Source organism: Gymnoscopelus braueri, assembly GCF_963280865.1.
Source record: "Gymnoscopelus braueri genome assembly, chromosome: 9".
Lineage (NCBI taxonomy): Eukaryota > Metazoa > Chordata > Actinopteri > Myctophiformes > Myctophidae > Gymnoscopelus > Gymnoscopelus braueri.
Window position 1 is genome coordinate 14,850,305 of NC_137610.1, and position 21,905 is coordinate 14,872,209.

Here is a 21,905-nt window from a genome sequence, read left to right on the forward strand (position 1 = left end):
AAGTGCCTGAGTAAAAAAAAAACTCGGTGGTGTGATAGTGTTTCACAACCAAGGAGGGGGGCCATCATGTGGGAGGGTGTGGAGGTTGGTGTGTGTGTGTGTGTGTAGGGGGGGGGGGGGCGTGGTGTGACTGTTTGAGGCACGTTGCCAGTGCGCGGGATGCCTCCTAAGATCGGCAAGGCCTGATAATTCTCAGGCATAGCGGGCAATAACCCAGATGTTAGGATGTAATATCACAGCTGTGGACGGACAGAGCTGAGGTACCAGCCAAATGGACCCGAATGGTCTGAGCTCATCTTCCCCGGCTCGTCCCCATGCTGTCCCACCATATGGAAGCAATCGCACAGCCCTTTTAGGACCAGGAATAGATTCTCTTTAGGGGCCACTTACAGTTAAGTGGAATTGTTTTATTGGCCGCCGAGATAGAAATGTGTCCAAGATAAACACTTGGGATGACTTGGCTGGGGCGCTGTGTTATATCGCTCCTCCACTCCCTCTGTTCCTCTTCTTTTGAAAAAAAAGGGGGGGGGGGATATTTATAGGGCTGTGCCTGTGGTATTCCATGTTAATTCGGGTCCCTGAGATGTGCTTTGATCCCCTCCGGATTGGGTGGCAGTGCGGGTTGCGACCCCGTGGCGCGAGGAGGAGGAGGAGGAGGAGGGGCCCGTAGGGGGGGTGGCAGGGGAGTCGTAGAGCAGGGCTTGTTTGAAGCCATGCCGGGCCGGGGGTGGGGGGGGCAACTGAAGGAACCCGGGCAATCAAAGAGAGGCTAGAGCAGATTACGGCCCTGCTCTTTAATTACAGTCAGCCCTACACAACCCCTCCGCTGTTTGTTTTTACAGCCCTGGCCTATCAACCGCCGCGCGGCCTCGCGGGAACTCCCGACACATGGAAACGTATCAAGGCCGCCTCGCTCTCTCTCACTCCCCTCTCTCTGTGACACGCGGCAGGAGTGCTGGATTATTTGCAGGGCCTCCATGTCCTTGATAACCAGACAGTTCTTAGTGTGTGTTAACTTGCAGAACATTGCTGTTTAGATTCACAGCTTCATTCTTTAGATAGAAAAATAATAAATAAAAAAATCTTTCTTTCTGCGAAACATTTATCTTCTGGCTAAATTGTAATTGAAAGAATCCACCAACATACAGTAAACATAACGGCTCTAGATGCTGGGCCATACATATATAAATATATACAGTATATACTGTATGTATGTATATATATATATATGTGTGTGTGTGTGTATATATTATATATATATATACGCATACATACATACATACATACATGCATAATTTGCTGATGAGAGAGCTATGTGGTTTTGCATCATTACTCACATGCAGCCTGCTGTCTCTCCTGCAGTATGCCAAGTGTCCTGCCTCCTTTTTTTTCTCTGTCTGGGAGGCTGTGATGAGTGGGACTGTCACAGCCAGGGACATCTGGCTGGTCCGTGACGTCGCTCTCTTTTTCCCCACTCTCCTCTCTCTCTCTCTCTCCAGGAGAGCCTCTATGTGGCGTGGCTTTGACTGTCAGTAGAGATGTGCTAATGTGCTCCAACTGAGATGGGGCTTTATCTCTTTAAGACCGGGAACGACGCATCTGTGTGTGTCGTTTTTTAGATTTCGTTGGGCTATGGTGTGCGCGGCACTCCCATAGTTGTGGCAGTTGTGCAAATATTTGAATTTATTTCTTTTTTTTTTGGCGGATTTGTAACTCAAATCTTTGCCTCTGGGGGTTTTCCTGGAACTAAATATTTTACAAATGTTCGCTTTAAAAAATACATGATCACGATAAAAAAAAAAATAGCAGATCTACAAGCTCATAGCGCGGCACTCGGTGCCGCGCTATGAGCTTGTAGATCTGCTATTTTTGAATAGCCCAAAGACATCTTAAAAATGACACACGGATGCGTGTCCCGGGCCTTAATGGGTTATAGAGTAGACCCCTTGTCCTACTTTCATGCACTCTGTGGATGTGATGAGGTGCCAGGCACAGAGGCAGGAGCAGGTAAACAGAGTAGGAGCTCAGAAAGCTCCAAACACACACACACACACACACACACAGAAAAACACAAAAAAAAAATGACTTGTGTGTATTTTCTTCTCTTTTTCAAGCCTCAGGGTGGCCCCCAGCAGCAGCAGAACCAGGTCCAGACCCAGGGCCAACGTTCAGCAACCGAGAAGAATCAGCGTGGTTCTTCAAACCACGTGTGGACCAGAGTGTTCAGCATCACCTTGGTGGAGGGACAGGACCTGCCGCATCACGGCGGCGACGCCGACATCCACGTCCGCTTCCAGCTGGGCGATCAAAAGTACAGGAGCAAGGTTTGGGCCTGCATGGATCTTTATACCACATTCTCTCTCCTACAATGTTTCTCCTGCAAACGCAGAGCCCCAGCCGCAGCGTAAAGCCCCCATTATACTTAGTTCGCGTGACATCGGCGTTGCACCTGAGTATAAATCACCCTTTACATTTTTACTGAGAGTGTAAAAGTGGAACCCATTACGGGGTCTGGGTGATTTTTTTTATGTGCAGTGCACCCCTCCCTTTTGTTTCCTCGTGCTCTCCTTTCTTTTCTCACATGTCTTCTCTGGAATTTCTCTTCGGTGTTCCCTCTCCCTTCCCTCTATCTCTCTCTCTCTCTCAGCAGGTGCCTGTCAGTGTCTCACCTCCACCTTGGCTCACTGGGCCATGGCAGAGGCAGCTCATTAGACTAGGCATGGCTGCCACTCGCTTCTTTCTCTCCCTGTGCTGCTTCAGGTGCCGGGCGGCTCCATTGCCTCTTCATTTGCATACCCAGCAGCATGCCCTGCTCATCTACCTCTACTTGTTGCCCCCCCCCCCCCCTCCCTCCCTCCCTCACTCCCCCCCCCTCCCTTACCCCCCCGATGATTCCACAGCGCACTTGTCTTGTGTTCTTGTGTCATTTCTTTGTAAACCTCGCTGCCTTCCTCTCTGCTTGTTTGTTTGTTGAACAAAGCTGATTCTAATTGGAAGCTGTCAGTGTTTACAATCCCAGTGTGGCTACAGAGGTAGTACACATGCAGGCACGCGCACACACACACGCACGCACTTACAAACGTATACGCACGAGAAGCCAACCTCTCCCTCTCCTCTTCTCTCCTGCCTCATTCTGGTTGGACTGAATGAAGACTTAATCCACCTGTCATGTAGTTGCTGCTCAGCCCTGACAATGCATTAAAGCTGACATCGCATTGACGTGTGTGTGTGTGTGTGTGTGTGTGTGTGGGTGGGTCTGTAAAACATGTATCCATGTATGCTGTACGAGCTTCTAAATTAGCACCTTTACACCACCCTTAGAACCTGTGCATCCAGGCCAACCCCCAGTGGAGAGAGCAGTTTGACTTCAACCATTATGAAGACAACCAGGAGCCACTGCAGGTGGAGGTGTTCTCCAAGAGAGGCAGGAAATGTGAAGAGTCATGGGGCACGTAAGTGTCTCTTTGGCTTGTCTTAAATGTAGAATTTAGAATTAATGTGAAGAGTCATGGGGAATGTAAGTGTCTCTTTGAGCTTGTCTTAAATGTAGAATTTAGAATGTTATAATTCACAGTTGTAGAATTCTAAATGAACTCTCCAGAGTTTTAACGTGTACAGTGCCGCTAGGCCCAGCATGTCACAGTGCGACATGCAATCCAAGGAGTGAGGACAGCAGTGTGGAGAGTTGTTTTCTAGTTTATAAATATTTTTTTAATATAGTTCTACCTTGGCTCAGAAATGTAAAACATTGCGATATTTGTCGTACGATGAAGTACTGTATATATTGGGCTAAAGTGGTTAATCTGTGTCAATGCATGTCAAGGTTTGAGAGTGACCTCTCAAACCGGCCGTTCAATGAGAGGCAGGTCTTCACCCACGTGTTGGATCAAGGGGGCAGGCTGGTGTTTCTGGTCACCCAGAAACCCTGCAGCGGAGTCTCCATCTCTGTCATGAATGCAGCTCCTTTGGAACAACCTGATGTAAAGGACACTATGGTGGAGAAATATGTGAGTTTTTTTCGGTAATAATAATATATAAAAAACTATTTCATCCCATCAACGCCGAAGCGCCCATGAATCCAGCCATGCTAGTATTTCACGGTGAGGGAATACATTTTTAACTCTCTCACTGCCAGACTTGTTTCTGGCCGCGTTTGCCCACTGCCAGCGATTTTTCGATTTTCTTACCTTTTTCAAGTAGTCACAGAATATTTATCTCCATTATGATCGATCCCCTGATGATTGCTAATCACTGAGGGTTATACTGTGTGGTTTCACAAATGTCAACGAGGTCATCGTGACATTCATTATCTGTCTTTGAAAATAGCATGTCTGTGCCAAAAATACATAGTAAAAAAAAAAGTGCCCAGGAGCCGAGATGCAGCCTTTTTCAGTAATAAGTTAAACAAGAAGTGAATGGAGCAGCAAATCTTCAAATGATATCTTGGGTTCGGAACTTTTTTTTAAATTTATTTTCTTTTACTCGTGATAACTCGTTGATTTGATGATGGATTTATCTGAGTAATACTGTAGTCATGCAATTCTGGCACATGTTCCCATGGTGAAAATAGAATACAAATTTGATCTAAATTAGATTTGATTTAAAGTCGTTTACACAAAAACAGTTTTGACTAATGTGGATTACGCTGTATTTCTTTCAACAGAGCTTGAAGAACTCACACAGAGGTATGGCGGAGGTTGGCTTCCTTCAAGTCAAGGTCATAAAGGCAACAGATCTCACAGCGGCCGACCTCAATGGTAATGAAGTACTCTATGTAACATCAGTACACTATGTTTGATAATACGTCTCTACATAATGACAGCACTCTACATCAGTGGTTTTCAGCCTGTGGTCCGGGGACAACCAGTGGTCCTTGAGGAAGTTCTAGTTGACCCCCAGCTAAATGATGGAAGTAACCAAATGGAGCCTTGTAGATCTTTAACTCTTGAGAGCGTAAAATGAAACCAAATGGTTTCATTTTACGCTCTCAAGAGTTAAATTATTGTTAATTATCTGCATTACTTAATTTACAAGAGGTCTACACAATTAAGAGAATGTAGAAGAATTGTTATTTTGATCGTTTGCCTGTCATCTCTTTCCTATGGTACCAACATCAATACCGCATGGAATTGTGGACAAAATCCCAACGATAGCAAAATATTCAAAGTTTTGGGTTCTGAGAGGTTAAAGGGATATTTCACTTTCAAAAAAACTTTGGGTCATTTTATCATCTACTCAGGCTTTTGTGAGCCCCCCAGACCGTTTTTAAGTTGCTTGATTTAGTATTTGGATATTTGATAATCATTTTATCAGACACGCCCCCTTCCTATACAAACCCATTATAACTTCAAACTCCATTTTTAACCTGTTAGATTCATCAAAAACACCCGTCCTTGGTTCTGCTGACTCACCCTGCCCTCCTAATACGTGAGGGGGCCGTGTTTTTTCTATTTTTTTCTATTTATTTTTTTATAATTTTTATCCCGCGATTTTCACCCGGTGCCAATTTCTAAGCGATCCTGGGCGCTACACTCCCCTCACCAGCCTAGGGAGGTCAGGGCCGAGCTCATGCCTCCTTCAATGCGTGAGAGCCAACTGACCTTCTTGTCACCTGACAGGGGGGAGTTTCCCTGGTTGGACGTAGCGCGTGGAAGGAACACGTTATTCCAACCAGTTCCCTTCTCCTCCATCAGGCGCCCCGGCTGTCATGGGGGAGGCGGTATAGCGACCAGGATTACTACATGCTTTTGTGAGGGTATTAACTACCCTAGGAGACACGGGGAGAACATGCAAACTCTACACAGAGTAGGCCCTTTCGCCAACCCCACCTAGGGTATGGGCGCTGATGACGCGGAGGAGAAGACACGCCCCAAGCGCCCACAGCGTCCCCGGCGGGAATCGAACCCAGGACCTTCTAGCTGTGAGGCGACAGCGCTACCGACTGCGCCACCGTGCCCCCCTACTTTTTTCATTTCTTTTATTTGATTTTTTTATTGTATTTAATTTTTTTCATTTTCCAAAAAAAAAAAGAAAAAAGTTATCGAAAAAACACGGCCCCCTCGCGAATTAGGAGGGTAGGGTGAGTCACCAGAACCAAGGACGGGTGTTTTTGATGAATCTAACATGTTAAAAATTGAGTTTGAAGTTATAATGGGTTTGTACAGGAAGGGGGCGTGTCTGATAAAATGAATATCAAATATCAAATATTTAAAAACTGAATCAAGCAACTTAAAAACGGTCTGGGGGGCTCACAAAAGCCTGAGTAGACGATAAAATGACCAAACGTTTTTTTGAAAGTGAAATATCCCTTTAAATCTCATCAAACGGTGGTCCGTGGCTCAAATGCCGAATACATAATGGACCTTGATATGAAAAAGGTTGAAAACCACCGCTCTACATAACAACTACATAACAACAGTACACTGTAGTGGGAACAGCTGTGACCATACCCATACATTTAACAGTCACATTGTATTTCCAGGTAAAAGTGACCCCTTCTGTGTGCTTGAGCTTGGTAACAGCAGACTTCAGACGCAGATGATACCGAAGACACTCAATCCGGAATGGAACAAAGTCTTCACGTTGTGAGTAGTAGAACTTTCAGTGACCATTTTGTGTTTTGGTTTTGATTCATAATTCATAATCTATGCATTTACCTGCCATTGTAGCCCAATAAAGGACATCCATGATGTGGTGGAACTGCTCGTCTTTGACGACAACATAGACAAACCCCCAAGCCTTTTGGGGAAAGTGTCCATTCCGTTACTCACCGTAAGTTCATTTTTTGATCCTCCAATCAGCAACACGTGGTAGCATGGTTTACTTCATAAAGGTCCAGCCCAGCCCATTTCCATAACTCATTTATCTTTTTATATAAGTATAAACAAGGATCTTCTGGTGTTAAGCCATTAAGACCTGAGGCCGATTCTTACTAATGTCTTCTAAATCCTAAACAGTTTTCTGAAAAAACGTATGTTTCTATATCAGTGATTCTCAAACCTTTTCATGTCAAGGACCGCCAAAATTTGGCCGCCGACCCCGATCTCAAAATATTTTGTTTCAGGGACCCCCTGAAGCAAAGATTTGAGTTACAAATGTTCGCTTTAAAAGAATATAAATATATTAATTTGCACACATTTTCTCGATTTTTCCAAAATAGCAGATCTACAAGCTCATAGCGCGGCACACTCCAAAGTGTAAAATAATGCTTTTTTTTAGCTCAAATCAAAAAATGACACAGATGCGTTCCAGGTCTTAATGGGTTGTTAATGGATGTATTTTATTATTTATTATTATGGCAAAAGGTTCAGAATGGACAGCAGATATGTCGGCAGTTGAAGAGAGAAGGCTTGGTGAGGGCCTCCAAAGGGACCATCACACTGGTGCTGGACGTTATCTACAACAAAGTAAGGATGAAACATTTTTGGACGAACGTCTCTGACGCTTGCAGAATAAATACAAGAATGTAGCCCTGCAGGCTATTCATTATTAGTGATTTCATTTCTTTTATCATTTATTTCTCAGGTCAGAGCAGGTGTCAAAAGTTTCGGGCCAAAGGAGGAGAAATACACGGAGGAAATCCCCAAATTCGCCAAGAAAGTGAGTTGTTTCATTTAAAGGGCAAGACCACTTTGCTAGAGGTTTGTATTGTGTAGTTACCTTGCCATGATGTAACTCCAAAGGTGGACTAGAAATCAAAAATAATTGCTCCATTGTTTAGAAATTGATAATTCAAAATATGCTCCTCATTGACTTACATTGTACGGTAAGACAGCTCTCAAAGTCACTCTTTTAGCACATAAATGAACGCAAACAAAGTTCATTCAGACAATATATAGAGCATCACCAAAACCAGTACTGTTTGTTTTTTTAATAAAAATGTCAACTTCCTGTTGATTTTACTATTTGAAGATCCGGATCTGGATCCGTGGATCCAGTCCGGGTTTTCTTCTTAATAAAAATAGCAAAATCAACAGGAAGTTAACATTTTTATTACACAACCCAAACCTCTACCAAAGTGGTCTTGCCCTTTAAAATGTTAGTCATTCTTTGTGCAATGCTCATATACAGTTCAGGGAAAGCAGAGAGGGAAAAAACAGACTTACTGCACCACTCGCATCCCAGCTAATAAAACAACCACAACAAAGACGCACATGGTTGGACTTTTGATTGGTTCATAGTCAAACTAATTAGTTTAATTGAAACATCAATCCCCACATTAGCAAATATAAGGTCTTTCTAAAGCTGAATCAACCTGATTGCAAACTCATAAACATTATGTCCATGGTATCAAATTCTAACCAACGTTTTTGTTCTGATTATGTCCCCATTAGGTCCTCGCCCAGAATATATTACGGGTTCGCAAAATCACCACGGCAGTGCTGTACACGTTACAGTACATTAAAAGCCTTTTTCAATGGGAGAGCACGCAACGGAGTCTAATAGCCTTTCTGGTAAGTCATTGCCTCACGTTAATGAACTCCCTTTAACCTATTAAGACCGGGAACGCATCTGTGTCACTTTAAGATTTCTTTGGCTATTCATAAATAGCAGATATGCAAGCTCATAGCGCGGCACCAAGTGCCGCGCTATGAGCTTGTAGATCTGCTATTTCTTTTTTATCGTGAAAATGTGTGCAAATCTTTGAATATATATATATATATTTTTTTTTTAAGCGAACATTTGTAACTCAAATCTTTGCTTCTGGGTGTTCAACAAATGTCTTCTAAATCGTAACAGTTGTCTTTCTTTTTTTAAACATATGTTGCTATAACATCAGTGGTTCTCAAACTTTTTCATGTCAAGGACCCCCAAAATTATATGTATTTTTCCGCGGACCCCATCCCAAAATATTTTGTTCCAGGGACCCCCAGAAGCAAAGATTTGAGTTACAAATGTTCTCTTTAAAAATACATATTTAAAGATTTTCACAAATGTTCACGAATTTTCAAAAATAGCAGATCTACAAGCTCATAGCGCGGCACTCGGTGCCGCACTATGAGCTTGTAGATCTGCTATTTTTGGCGTTCCCGGTCTTAATGGGTTAAGCCTTGGGGCAAGCAAGTTTTGTCCCATTTCACTGAAGCCTTGGTTTTACCACTTTCATTTGAGTGTGTGAATTAGACTGTGCAGAGCATCTTTAGTTCAGGCCTTTTTTCTCTCTCACTCATGCCAGTGTTTCAGGGTCTGTTATGGAAAAATTATATTCCATATCAGGGTGAAGTATAAGAAACAAAGTTTATTGTGAAGTTCAACAGCAGGAAACGCATGCAAACACTCTCCGGCAGTGTTCTCTCTGTCCGGTAAAGCCCCCCAGAGGGCAAGAAAGCCCCCAGCAGGGCAAATAAAGCACACCTTGAGGAGCAATGTCTCAGACACTCCTTATACACAGAGAAACTGCCCTTGAACGGTCATACTCTATATGTACTGTATAGGCAAGCTACAGCCACAATAACAACAAAGGTTACGCTGACAGGTCGAGTTGAGAATGTATGGAAACGGCCGTTGACTTGGACTCTTACCGTAAAATGACAGCAGCAGGGGTTATGGCAGGACCAGTGTTGCCAGATTCTGTGAGAGAAACAAGCAACCAGGTCTAGGAAAACCAGCCCAAAAGAAGCGACTATGGGCCACATGAGCACTTTAACACATACATCAGCTATTTGAAAATAGCAGATCTACAAGCTCACAACGCGACGCGCGTTGTGAGCTTGTAGATCGGCTATTTTCAAATAAAATCGTGAGGGGAAATTATAATAAGCAGATCTGGCAACCCTGGGCAGGACCCCTACTGTGGAGCCAAGCAAACCAATACAAGGTTTAAATAGAATGAGAAGTTACAGAGTAATATTGGCAATATTGACCCCACAGGTCCGATACCAATCCCGATTTTGGAGAGTCATTGCCCACCAATTATTATTATAATGTTTTTATACGTTTTTGTTGGGGCTTTTTATGCCTTTATTTAGAGAGGGATAGGGAAAGTAGGCTGACAGGAAATGGGGAGAGAGACATTGGGGGTGACACGCAGCAAAGGTCGTCGGGAACGGGAGTCGAACCCGCGACACACGCTATCAGGCTGGCATTGCAGCCTGGGGTGCCTGGACCGTCACGCTACGGCCCAGCACCAATTATTATTAAGTAGGGCTTAAAGGAATAGTTCACCCAAAAAATTACTTATGTTCTATCAATTACACACCCCATGAAGCATTGAATTCATGGAGATTTGTTAGTTTTTGACGCATTCCTGAGCCAAAAATTTGATGACGGGTGTATTTCCGGTAGGAGACTCAAAGAGTCTACTTTGAGTCTCCTACCGGATACATTAGCGTCTTTCTGCTGGTCATCAAATTATTGGCTTAGGAATGCGACAAAAACTAAAAAATCTTTATGAATTCAATGCTTCATGGGGTGTGTAATTGATAGAAAATAAGTCATGTTTTGGGTGAACTACTCCTTCAATAATATTTAAAAAATCGGGACACACCGGCTACATAACTGACAATACCAATGTCATCAAAAAAAGTCAGACAGACCGATATACCAGTATCAGTCCGGCTTTACAGTACGCGAAACAAAAAAACAAAACAATGGCTACCACCTGTGTTAGTTCATCCCTACTGTATGTGTACGCGATAGATTTGCTTTATCCCTTAAATCTAACCCCCACTTGGCTCTCTGTCGGCTCTGATGACATTAGAGTGCATCTGAAGGGCTGGGACCCGGGCATTTGTACATCTGACTCCTTAGCAAAGCCCTCCTAACCCGGGGGATGGTGTAAGGAGGATCACATTCTCGCTGCTTCCCCGGACGGGGAGGGAGTGACAGTTTGCCTCGGAGAACTTGAACCTTGTTTAAATGTCTCTGTTTAGCTGTTTTTTAATGAGGGCATGTGATCTAAGGCCTTAAGCTTAAATAATCTTTATTTCACCCCGTGAATCCTCCCTCACTCCCCCCTCCTCGAGAGGCGCATGTAATGTCATGATTAACCCGTTGAGACCGGGAACGCGTCTGCCTGTGTGTCATTTTTAAGACTTATTTGGGCTATTCAAAAATAGCAGATCTACAAGCTCATTATGAGCTTGTAGATCTGCTACTGTATGTTTTTTGAAAAATCGTGAAAATGTGTGCAAATCTTTGAATATGTGTATTTTTTAAAGTGAACGTTTGTAACTCAAATCTTTGCTTCTGGGGGGATTCTACAAATGTCGTCTAAATCCTAACAGTTAAAAATAATAATAATAACAATAATGTTGGTATAATATCAGTGCTTCTCAAACTTTTTCATGTCAAGGACCCCCAAAATTATATCTATTTGGCCGCGGACCCCCAATATTTTGTTCCAGGGACCCCCCAGTAGCAAATATTTGAGTAAAAAACTTTCGCTTTAAAAATATATATATTCAAAGATTTGCACACATTTTCCACGATTTAAAAAAAAATAGCAGATCTACAAGCTCATAGCGCTTGTATATCTGCTATTTTTGAATAGCCCAAAAGTATAAAAATAACGGTTTTAAGTGGTTACACACAGAGTGCGTTCCCGGGCCTTAACGGGTTAAGAGCATGCACTCGCCATGAAAGCTCCTGGCAGCGGCGTGTCAGGGTGAGGAAGCGGTCACAGACAGGGTGTGTGCGTGTGAAGAACTCGCCTTTCACCAGCCTTTTCTTTCTTCCCTCGTCTGCTCCGTGTCGGGGTGACATGCAATTCATACCTGGGTGTGTATTCTATAAGCCCTTTCTCTCACTGATCCTGGAGGTGCAAATCCCCTCAGGCGGTGGATGGGCCAGGTTCCATGTATCACAGCCTTTTTACAACAGCCCGGGCACACACACACACACACACACACACACACACACACACACACACATAGACAGACAGGCAAGGTAAGGCAAGGCTATAGGGCTAGGGGCTGGCAGACAGACGGACACACAGACAGGAAGGTGGAGAACAATGCGTGTGATTGTCTAAGGGATAGCAGGAGTCGGAAGAAGGACTCTGCTATCTGGCGGTGGTTGGAAAAAGTATACTCGAATGTTTCACTTCAGTAAAAGTATCAATACTGCAATGTGAGAAGTACTCTGTTACAGGTAAACGTCCAGAATTCAAAATTTACTTGAGTAAAAGTACAACAGTATTGGTATCCAAATGTACCTAAAGTACCAAATGTAAAAGTACTGAAATGTTTGAAAATAGACGATCTACAAGCTCACAACGCGTCGCATCGCGTTGTGAGCTTGTAGATTGTCTATTTTCAAATAGCCTAGGTATAGAATAGGGCTAAAGTGGTTAATGCATGTTTTATAATGTAATCATTTATATCTGCAAAGTAACTAGTAACTAAAGTTTTTCAAATAATTGTAGTGGAGTAAAAGTACAACATTTTGAAGTAGAAAGTATAGACAATTGGGGAAATACCCCAGCAGCACCTTAAGTACAGTACTTGAGTAAATATACTTAGTTACTTTAACACCACTGCTATCTTGGGGGGGGGGGGAGAAAGTTTTGAGCTTGGGGAAAGGAGCGGGTTGACAGCGGGGTTTGGTGGAGAGTGTTAGGAGGCAGATAGGAGGAGAGAGAGACTCGCCGGACAGCAGGAGGATAGGCAGGGCTGACAGGTGACAGGTCAGCGGGATTGCGCCATCCTCCTGGCCCCCACTCTATAATTAGATCCTCCGCGGGCGATGTGGGGGCGACTGTGACTGTGTGGTGTGGTGGCATGGCACGCTCTAATCTTTCATTTCCACTTCTCGCTCCACCTGCTGTTTTAGGGATCGCGGCGCACAAACACAGTTCTAGAAGGGGATGCGCCCCCCCCCCCCGCCCCCCCCCCCCCCCCCCTCTCACGCATGGCGATATTCATTGCTGTCACTTAGCGCCGTCCCAAAATCCAGAGTGTGAATTTAACCGTTCAGACCCCACTCTGTAATGGACCCTATAAAAATTAACACTTATTCAGTGGTGTAAAGTAACTAAGTACATTTACTCAGTACAATTTTGAGATACTTTTACTTTACTGGAGTATTTCCAGTTTTCAATACTTCTACTTCTACTCCACTACATCTCAGAGGCAAATAGTGTACTTTTACTCCTCTACAATTATTTGAAAACTTTAGTTAATAGTTACTTTGCAGATATACATTATTACATTATAAAACATACATTAACCACTTTAGCCCTATTTTATACCTAGGCTATTTGAAAATAGCAGATCCACAAGCTCACAACGCGTCGCATTGCGACGCGTTGTGAGCTTGTAGATCTGCTATTTTCAAACATTTGAGTACTTTTACTTTAAGTATATTTTGATGCCAATACTTTTGTACTTTTACTCAAGTAACATTTTGAACACATGCCTTTTACGTGTAACAGAGTATTTCTACATTGCAGTATTGATACTTTACTTACTTCATTTGAGTACTTTTTCCACCACTCACTGCACTTATTGGTTCTACGGGATCCATTACAGAGTGTTGAGTCCATTTTCAACAATCTAAGAGTTAAATTAACGCCAGATTTTGCTCTGATGGGATTGTGCAAATGTTTTGTCAGTTTTTTTGCAGGCCCCCCTCTTCTTTAGATGAGTGAACACTGAGCAGTAATGGTTGTCCGGGGTCAGCCTCTCTGAGTGAGACAAACTGTATCTGTAAGAGACGGAGAGGAATGACACATCATCATCAGTATAGGATCAAATACAGCATGATGGTGTCATATAAAGTGATGACTAACGCAGACTGCTTTGTCACACCGTAGCTCTCCTCTCATGAAAGGCTCTCTTTCCCCTGTTTTTCGAGATGAGAAGGCAGCATATACCAGTTGTTATTTTTAAACGGCAGACAGTAACAGAGGAGTTGAAGTGCCCGCTTTGTCTGAGACGAGAGGTTTCGCTTCGGAAACCGCACAAATGTCGAAGGGTGCGTGGTGGCGAGACGTGCCTCTGCAGAGAGAGAGAGAGAGAGAGAGAGAGAGTGATTCAGCCATTGTGTTTATCACCCACTCATCGGCCGTTAAAAGAGTCGAGCGAAAGTTAAAAGTTCTCGTTTCCAGCGATTTATGACATTGTCTGCGGCGAGTTCGGCGACAGAGGTGCACGGAGACACCACGAATCACCACGAAGACTTCCTCTGATTGATAGTAAAAGGAGAGGTCCTGAACCGCGGTGCGGGAAAGAAGGAAAACAACAGCCAACACAAAGAAGAGAGAGGGCAGCCCCACAGGGCTTCGACTGTCATTACATGCCTAGGGGCCATGCCACTACGCACACACACACACACACACACACGCACACGCACACGCACACACACTAGTGCCTCTGCCCACTCCGAGGGCAGCCACAGCCACCCCCCCCTACCCCCCCCTCCAAGTCATCATTTGCAATTAAGTTAGCGTTTGGAGCTGTCTGAAGCAGCATGGCACCGCGTTGCCTTAATGAAAGCATGCTCCCATTCCTATATTTATATCTTTAGGCAGTGGTAATAAGGTAACTGATTTAGACATTGACAGATGGCCTCTGCTTCCCTCTCTCGATGTGGCGTAATTATACCTAGTAGTGTGTCTGCCTCTTTTCTGCCGTGGCAGGCCGACGAGGCTTTCTCAGTGGTACATATATACGCTGGTAGTAGGGACCTCTGCAGTAGTGGTGGGCTCTCTGGCTTTAATATACATTACAATACATTATTTATCAAGCAGAGGCAGACTGGGTCCATGGACCATTTTACACCATACTGTACTGCTAGCATCCTGTAATGCATTACCGCACGCGGTGGGTTTCTTCTGGGACCGCGGGATAGCTCTACCATAGTGCTATACCAGGAATACTCAGCCATTATATCACTCAGTCCCACAGGCCGGGCACGCGCTGACCTCCACACAGCATGCTGTCTCTACGTCTCTGGGATGTTTATGTAGATTCATGCATACATTATGAAGTGCTTGTTGGTGTGTGGCATGTGCTGTAGCGTATTCATATTTTTGTTGTTGCGAGGGGATCGCCGGCTCTGTTCTCTAACGTTAGAGAGTAGACTAGAGAGCATTTGGAGTGCACTTGTTTCTTCGGAGACTTCTCCGCTAGTCTCCCAGGAAGATAACTTTCCCACCCCTCGTGAGTGGCAATCAGAAAATGATGCATCCAGGGACATTTAAATTGGGCAGCCGCAGTGGTTCCACAGTTCCAGACGGATGGCTCATTTGGCATTGTGCTGCCATTGCGTATTTGTGTGTGTGTGTGTGTGTGTGTGTGTGTGTGTGTGTGTGTGTGTGTGTGTGTGTGTGTGTGTGTGTGTGTGTGTGTGTGTGTGTGTGTGTGTGTGTGTGTGTGTGTGTGTGTGTGTGTGTGTGTGTGTGTGTGTGTGTGTGTGTGTGTGTGTGTGTGTGTGTGTGTGTGTGTGTGTGTGCGTGCGTGCGTGCGTGCGTGCGTGCGTGCGTGCGCGAGGAAAAAACATCACTAGAGAGTGGGAAGTCCTGCAGTACTGTCATTTTCTTTTGCAGGTGTTGGAGGTTACCTATTTTGATTGCGTAATCTTCCCCGCCAAGCAGAGACCGACCACGCCGTTTGAAGTAGCTTTTTTTTTTCTTCTCCCCGATTCTCCTCCAACCCATGAGTTGCGGGATTTAAAAATAGCGCCTTTCTAATTAGGTAATGTTAAAAGAATCTTTCTCACACATTTAAAGCAAACTTCCTGGCACAGCCTCATAAACATCTTCATCAGTAGAAACGGAAATACAAACAAGAAATTTTGACTTTTCTTTCCCCCCCTCCTCCTCTGCTTGTTTATGCTACCCGTAATGAGCCTGGGATCTGTGCTTTTCCAAGAGTTTGACAACAGCGTGTTTCCCTTCTCTCTGAGAGAGAGAGAGAGAGAGAGAGAGAGAGAGAGAGAATGTGACAGCTAAAAATCTTCATAAAATAACGGCCTTTAGATGTGCTTTTTTCACTAAGACTGAGCTAGATGAATGTGCTATACATCAGCAGCACAGTGACTGTGTGGAGGGGTCAACCAGAGTTCTTTTCCTGCAGAAGAGACCAGGGCCTGTAGATGGAGCTAAAGCACTGCTGGAACCGCCGCGTGTGTGTGAGTGTGTGACTGTGTGTGACTGAGTGTGTGTGTGTGTGTGTGTGTGTGTGTGTGTGTGAGAGAGCTAAGGCGATCAGTTACTTTTCCCAACAGGAACCCTTCGTGGGAACAACTCTGGGAGTGAAATCCTCTCCATTCTGTGCATTGGACCGAGCGACACAAGTTTCTTCTTCTTCTTCTAAAAAAAAAAGAATAAAGAAAAGAAGGGGCACGGGGGGGGGGGGGGGGGAGCATGTATTAGCCCCAGCCAAATTAATCGGTTTCAAAAGTTTAAAGTTGAGGACAATTTTTATTTTTTAGATGAAATGATGGATGAAAGTTGAAAAAGAAAAAAGAAAGGGGGATCATTTACACTTGAAAGCTGATTTTGAGCTTTGCTGTCATTAGAGCACTTTAAGTATTTAAGTAGAATTAATATTTTAACATATGACGCGCCTCATCTGTCAGGGAGTTAGAGACTAGAAAGAAACCTGTATACCTTATGTGTGGCTATTTGAACCGCTTCCTTTTTGACACTGCCAAGGTATAGCAAGCAGGGTTTAGACATCATTTGACAGCCTGTGAAATGCTGATTGCCTCACATCACAGACTGTAAAAGATGGCATTTGATGAATGTTTGATGCGGTGCAGCTGTAAACACAGTTGGCAGCTGTGACGGCTAGCTTTTTTTTTTTGGGGGGGGGGGGGGCTGATGGAATCATCGTCTCCCCCCCCCCACACAGATGAGAGCGTGGTGGACTGAGGGGTCAGTTTCTGGGCTCTGCTGTCTCGGGAGACCACCTGTGTGGAACCACACCACGGCAGCCAGGGCCATTATTAACCATAGAATACCAGCACGGCCCAGGCCCACCACCACCATCATCATCAAAAGCCATAATCAGAGTTTTGTCTTAATTGTTCTTGCTATAACACTGTCTCTCTGCAAAGTGACATGTTTGTTTTGGGAAAGTCTCCCCCGTTTTTTGTGGTTTTTCACTGCAGTGCAGTGTGGACATTAGTATTGTGTGTGTGTTTTGTGTGTGTGTTTGTGTGTGTGTGTGCGCGCTTCTGTGAATCGTCTTCTTGTTTTTACTTTGCATCTGTTTTCTCTCTGTTTGAAGAAAAGTTGGAAGGCCTTAACCCATTAAGATCTGAGGCCGATTCTACAAAATATCAAACCGTTTTTTTGAAAAAACATATGTTTCTATATCAGTGGTTCTCAAACTTTTTCATGTCATGGACCCCCAAAATGATATGTATTTGGCCGCGGACCCCCATCTCAAAATATGTTGTTCCAGGGACCCCCAGAAGCAAAGATTTGAGTTACAAATCTTCTCTTTAAAAATGTATATATTCAAAGATTTGCACACATTTTCACGATTTTTCAAAAGTGCTGCGCTACGAGCTTGTAGATCTGCTATTTTTGAATAGCCCAAAGACATCTTAAAATGACACACAGATGCGTTCCCGGTCCTAATGGATTAAAGGAGTGGGTTTTTGCAGTTTTCTCATGGGGGTTATACTCCTCAACTCCCTAGCTGTTAGAGCTCTCCCAGAGAGTGTTCGGTGGGAATGTGTCTACTAGAAAGAAGAAGAAAAAAGAAAGATGGCCACGACGGCGACGTATGTTTGTGTCTGTGTCTGTGTACTGTATTTTATTTAGATCTATTAAATATTTAAGGATAACGCATGCAAAAACCTGCAAACAACTCAGCCATTCCTTCAGATTTTGACATGGTTATTGTTGTTATTGCATCGCCCCCCGAATGGTTACACAGTGTCACTTGAGGCTCCTACGCTCCATGCATGTAAGCTTGAAGCATGTTGTCTCTTATTAGCAGGATTAATAAGCTTTTTCCTCTGTTAATATGGGCCTCATTAGGGCTGGAAAAAAATCCTACTCATTTTAAATATGTTGTATATGTTTTTGGACAATGGGTTTGGAGTTTAGAAAACACACTTGATTTGATTTAATCTAGCCTAATTAATTTAACTTGACTCCCCGTTTATTTCTGTTTGGCGTTATGAAGGGAGCATGAGATATAAACAAATACAGGGGGCTTGGGGTGAATAATAGACCTGCGCTTTACCGAATAACAGTTCGCACTTGTAGCAGCGGTGTGTGTGCTTTTGTCTGTGTGCCTCCTCGACACTGTTTTTCTATTGTACTTATTTCCAGCTCCATGTTTAACCCCATTGTGTGTGTGCCGTCTCATAATGACCGCCTGTAACACACTCCTCCTCGCACACCGTACCGTCATAGTAGTCATAGAGGACACCTCTCCCCAGGCAGCTGAGCCTGGCCGACCTGTCCGCCCCCTGTGTGTGGCTGTTCTGGGGCCCGGGCCTCGGCCCCGCGCCGCGTTAACGTGCGTGTGAGCCGAGCTGACAGGGAGGGAGAGAGAGAGAGAGCGAGAGAGAGAGTCCAACGCCACTCCCCTCCCCAGCACCTCCTCGGGGGAAAAGACTCGCATGGCAGATCTGTCACCCAGGAGGTCGCTCAGTGTTAACGCTCCCGACACGGATTAAACACTCGTGGCCAGTGCCGGAGCTCCCAGGGTCAGAGTATAGCCGCCACTGACAGGCACCACGGGGCCCTCTGCTGACCGCCCTGCTCCGGCCCCAGCACACTGGCGCAGTCTCTGGCCCTGGCATGTGTCAGACAGGCGGAGGGGAGACAACGAACGGTCCAGAGCCTGGCCGCCCCTGTGAGCTAAATGCTAATGCTCTCTCTCTGCCTCGCACGGCTGCTCCTCTTCATAGCGAGCGCTTTGATAGAGAGCTCGCTATATTGCACTAACTGTGTGTAACGCTTCCATAAACTACACTCGGCACTCTTCAATGGATAACATTATTTTTGCTAATTATAACAGTTACACAACTACATATATATATATATATATATATATATATATATATATATATATATATATATATATATATATATATATATATATATATATATATATATATATATATATATATATATTTATGTGTGTGTGTATGTGTGTGTGTGTGTGTGTGTGTGTGTGCATATATATATATATATATATATATATATATATAATATTCACGCACACACTTAGACATTTTTTTTCTCCATTAATTGTCTTTGGAAAAGACAACCTAAAATATACATTTTGTGTGACATGTACACAAAAATGTGTCTTTTAACTGCTTTTTATGATTAAAAAATAAACTCATACATGAGAACAAAATAACTATAATTACACTGTGCCAGCCAAATATTAGGTTTTGTATAACCTCTTCGATTTTTTTTTTCTCAAAATAAGCCGTGTTTTTGTGTACTCCTCCACACCTCAACTGCTACATGCAGCGATACGGCCCTTCTCAAGAGAGAAATGAGGTTCCCCGTTTATCACTCTCGGCAGAATACAGCCTCTCTCTCTCTCTCTCTCTCTCTCTATCTCTCTCTCACCCCCTCTCCCTCTCTCTCGCGAGTGGTCTCTCTCTCTCTCTCTCTCTCTCTCTATCCCTCTATTTCTCCCCAGTCGATAAGACTTGAGCTGAGCGTATGTGAAATATTTATTCAGTGTTAGCTCGGAGCGCCGTTGCCTGCCCACACACTCTTACCTGCCCCGAAGAGAAATCTTATCTTCCTCTCTGCTTCCTCTCTCCCTTCCGACACCCCCTGAAAGCCTGTCCCCACACTGGCCCACGAGCTCACCGCAAATTACATGTCTCATTGCTCTGCGTTTACAGCTACTTTAAAGCCTGCCGCTCCCGGTCCCTAACATGAGCCCTCAGCCAGACTCCAGCCCCGGCTGGGGAAAAAGAAGGGAGAATAAAATAGGCTTGTTTGAGCTGAGCTGTGCCACCAGGCCCTTTGATTCATTATTAATCTCTCTCTCTTTTTTTTAATGTATTTTAATTGAGGAAGTAATGCAGATTAATTTTGCTGCCCTTGATTTCACCCAGAAAAACTATGTCTATATTAGAGAGAAGATTATTCTCCTTATGAGTCCCTTTAGACTTTTTGTTGTTGTACCTAGTATATACATACAGTGCACACACACACACACACACACACACACACACACACACACACACACACACACACACACACACACACATTAACTGAATTACTATACTTGTGAGGACATCAACAATGATTTTTTTGGGGCAATTTTTAACCCAAACTCTATAGGTCTGCTATTTTCGGTGTTTCACCAGCGCGCAACTAAGTATCAATCGCAACTAAGTATAAATCGCTCTAAACCCAACCCCTAAATGCCTATAATCCTAAACCACACATTTTTCGCCTTTTTGTAAAGCCTCACTACAACAATATTTATAAAACAATCATTTCTCATCTCAGGACCAGGAGAAAAAAAAATCCTGATAATGTCTATTCCTCAAATTATACTATACTTGTGGGGTCATTTGGCCCTCAAGAAATATAGTATTACACAAGTACACACCCACCACGTGCATGCATGCATGCACGCACAGACACCCATACTGACCCCGCACAAACCCTGAAGTCTGTTGTCAGTCTTGTTAAACTCTTTCAGCGTACGTTCATATAAACTGGCATCCGTCCACCACCCCCACGACTGACCCTCATAATACTAGCCGCTACTTTTCTTTCACTTTGTTTAGTTTTCCAAGTGCGGCTGAAGAAGAGAAACAGGGTGTAACAGCCAAAGTTAAATTATCCTCGTGCACCAACCAAGTCTTTAGCTTTACAGTAAGATATGTATTTTGTCTTTTAATTAGCAGATAATAAATGATAGGAGAGTAAGAGAGCGTTATCACTTTAACTTCATTGTTGTTTTACAGCACTCCGGTAATGTAATTGTATTGCCCTCCCCAGATGCTGTTAGCATCATGCTAATTTTGGCTCATCCGATGTATTATAGCTGCTATGTCATTGCGAGATGTGTGTGTGTGTGTGTGTGTGTGTGTGTGTGTGTGTGTGTGTGTGTGTGTGTGTGTGTGTGTGTGTGTGTGTGTGTGTGTGTGTGTGTGTGTGTGTGTGTGTGTGTGTGTGTGTGTGTGTGTGTGTGTGTGTGTGTGTGTGTGTGTGTGTGTGTGTGTGTGTGTGTGTGTGTGTGTGTGTGTGTTAGCGGGTGTGTGTGTTTGAAGCCCTTGGCAACAGCCCTGGCAGAGTGCTGTTAAGTCTGTCTGTCCGTCAGTGTAGTCTGGGCCGCTAGATTGGGCCACACCCTTCTCTATTAATCAATTTGCAGGATGGTGGAAAACTCTTAAGTGAGGGTGTCTGTGTCCTTTTGTTCCTATCGCGGTCCCCTCTCTCCCTCCTGGGAGAGCGTGGGTGGTGGGGAGCTGCCATGCTTGCTCAGCTTTAAGTTATTTTATTCACACTTTTAATCGCTGAGTGCTTTATTATTAGGTGCTGGGTTTTCTGCTGGCCAGGGGATCTGCATGAGAAGGCGCAGAATGCATTTAGTGGAATCATATTAATGGCACTATAAAACAAATCTGTCAGGCTTGTTCTTAACCCCGCTGGCAGAATGGCTCTGCCACGGGGTTGCCCCTTTTCCCGGCGCTTACAGGTGGCTAAGGAGAGTGCATCTCCATCACCTACTCCAACATGCGCTAATAGTTTTATTAATTCATTCTTTTTTTTCCTGCCCCTCTCTCTCCCCCAGACACCCTGCGCATAATCACGCGGACATTTTTCAGACTAAATGGTGTTTGTCAAGGGAGGTTTTTTTCCTACATTAGAGACACTCCTCTAGACGTACAGTACATACTAACACTTGTTCAATTACAAGTCGTTCATTATCCAATTCTGCCTGTGTGTAAAACCTAAACGCTCAGGTAGATCATTAATTATTAGCGCCCCTTGCTTTTTTCTGTTTGTTTCT

The 21,905-nt window shown here is 44.1% G+C and overlaps 1 protein-coding gene across 1 annotated transcript in view; it reads left to right on the forward strand.

The window, feature by feature from the left end:
- Positions 1 to 21,905, forward strand: part of mctp2a (multiple C2 domains, transmembrane 2a) — a 57,709-nt gene that overhangs the window by 13,663 nt on the left and 22,141 nt on the right. The window contains exons 9-17 of the mRNA XM_080437892.1: positions 2,115 to 2,324; positions 3,322 to 3,452; positions 3,824 to 4,007; positions 4,664 to 4,757; positions 6,482 to 6,584; positions 6,669 to 6,771; positions 7,305 to 7,406; positions 7,525 to 7,599; positions 8,334 to 8,453. Coding sequence (XP_080294018.1) covers positions 2,115 to 2,324; positions 3,322 to 3,452; positions 3,824 to 4,007; positions 4,664 to 4,757; positions 6,482 to 6,584; positions 6,669 to 6,771; positions 7,305 to 7,406; positions 7,525 to 7,599; positions 8,334 to 8,453 — 1,122 coding nt within the window. The remainder of the gene's footprint in view (positions 1 to 2,114; positions 2,325 to 3,321; positions 3,453 to 3,823; positions 4,008 to 4,663; positions 4,758 to 6,481; positions 6,585 to 6,668; positions 6,772 to 7,304; positions 7,407 to 7,524; positions 7,600 to 8,333; positions 8,454 to 21,905) is intronic.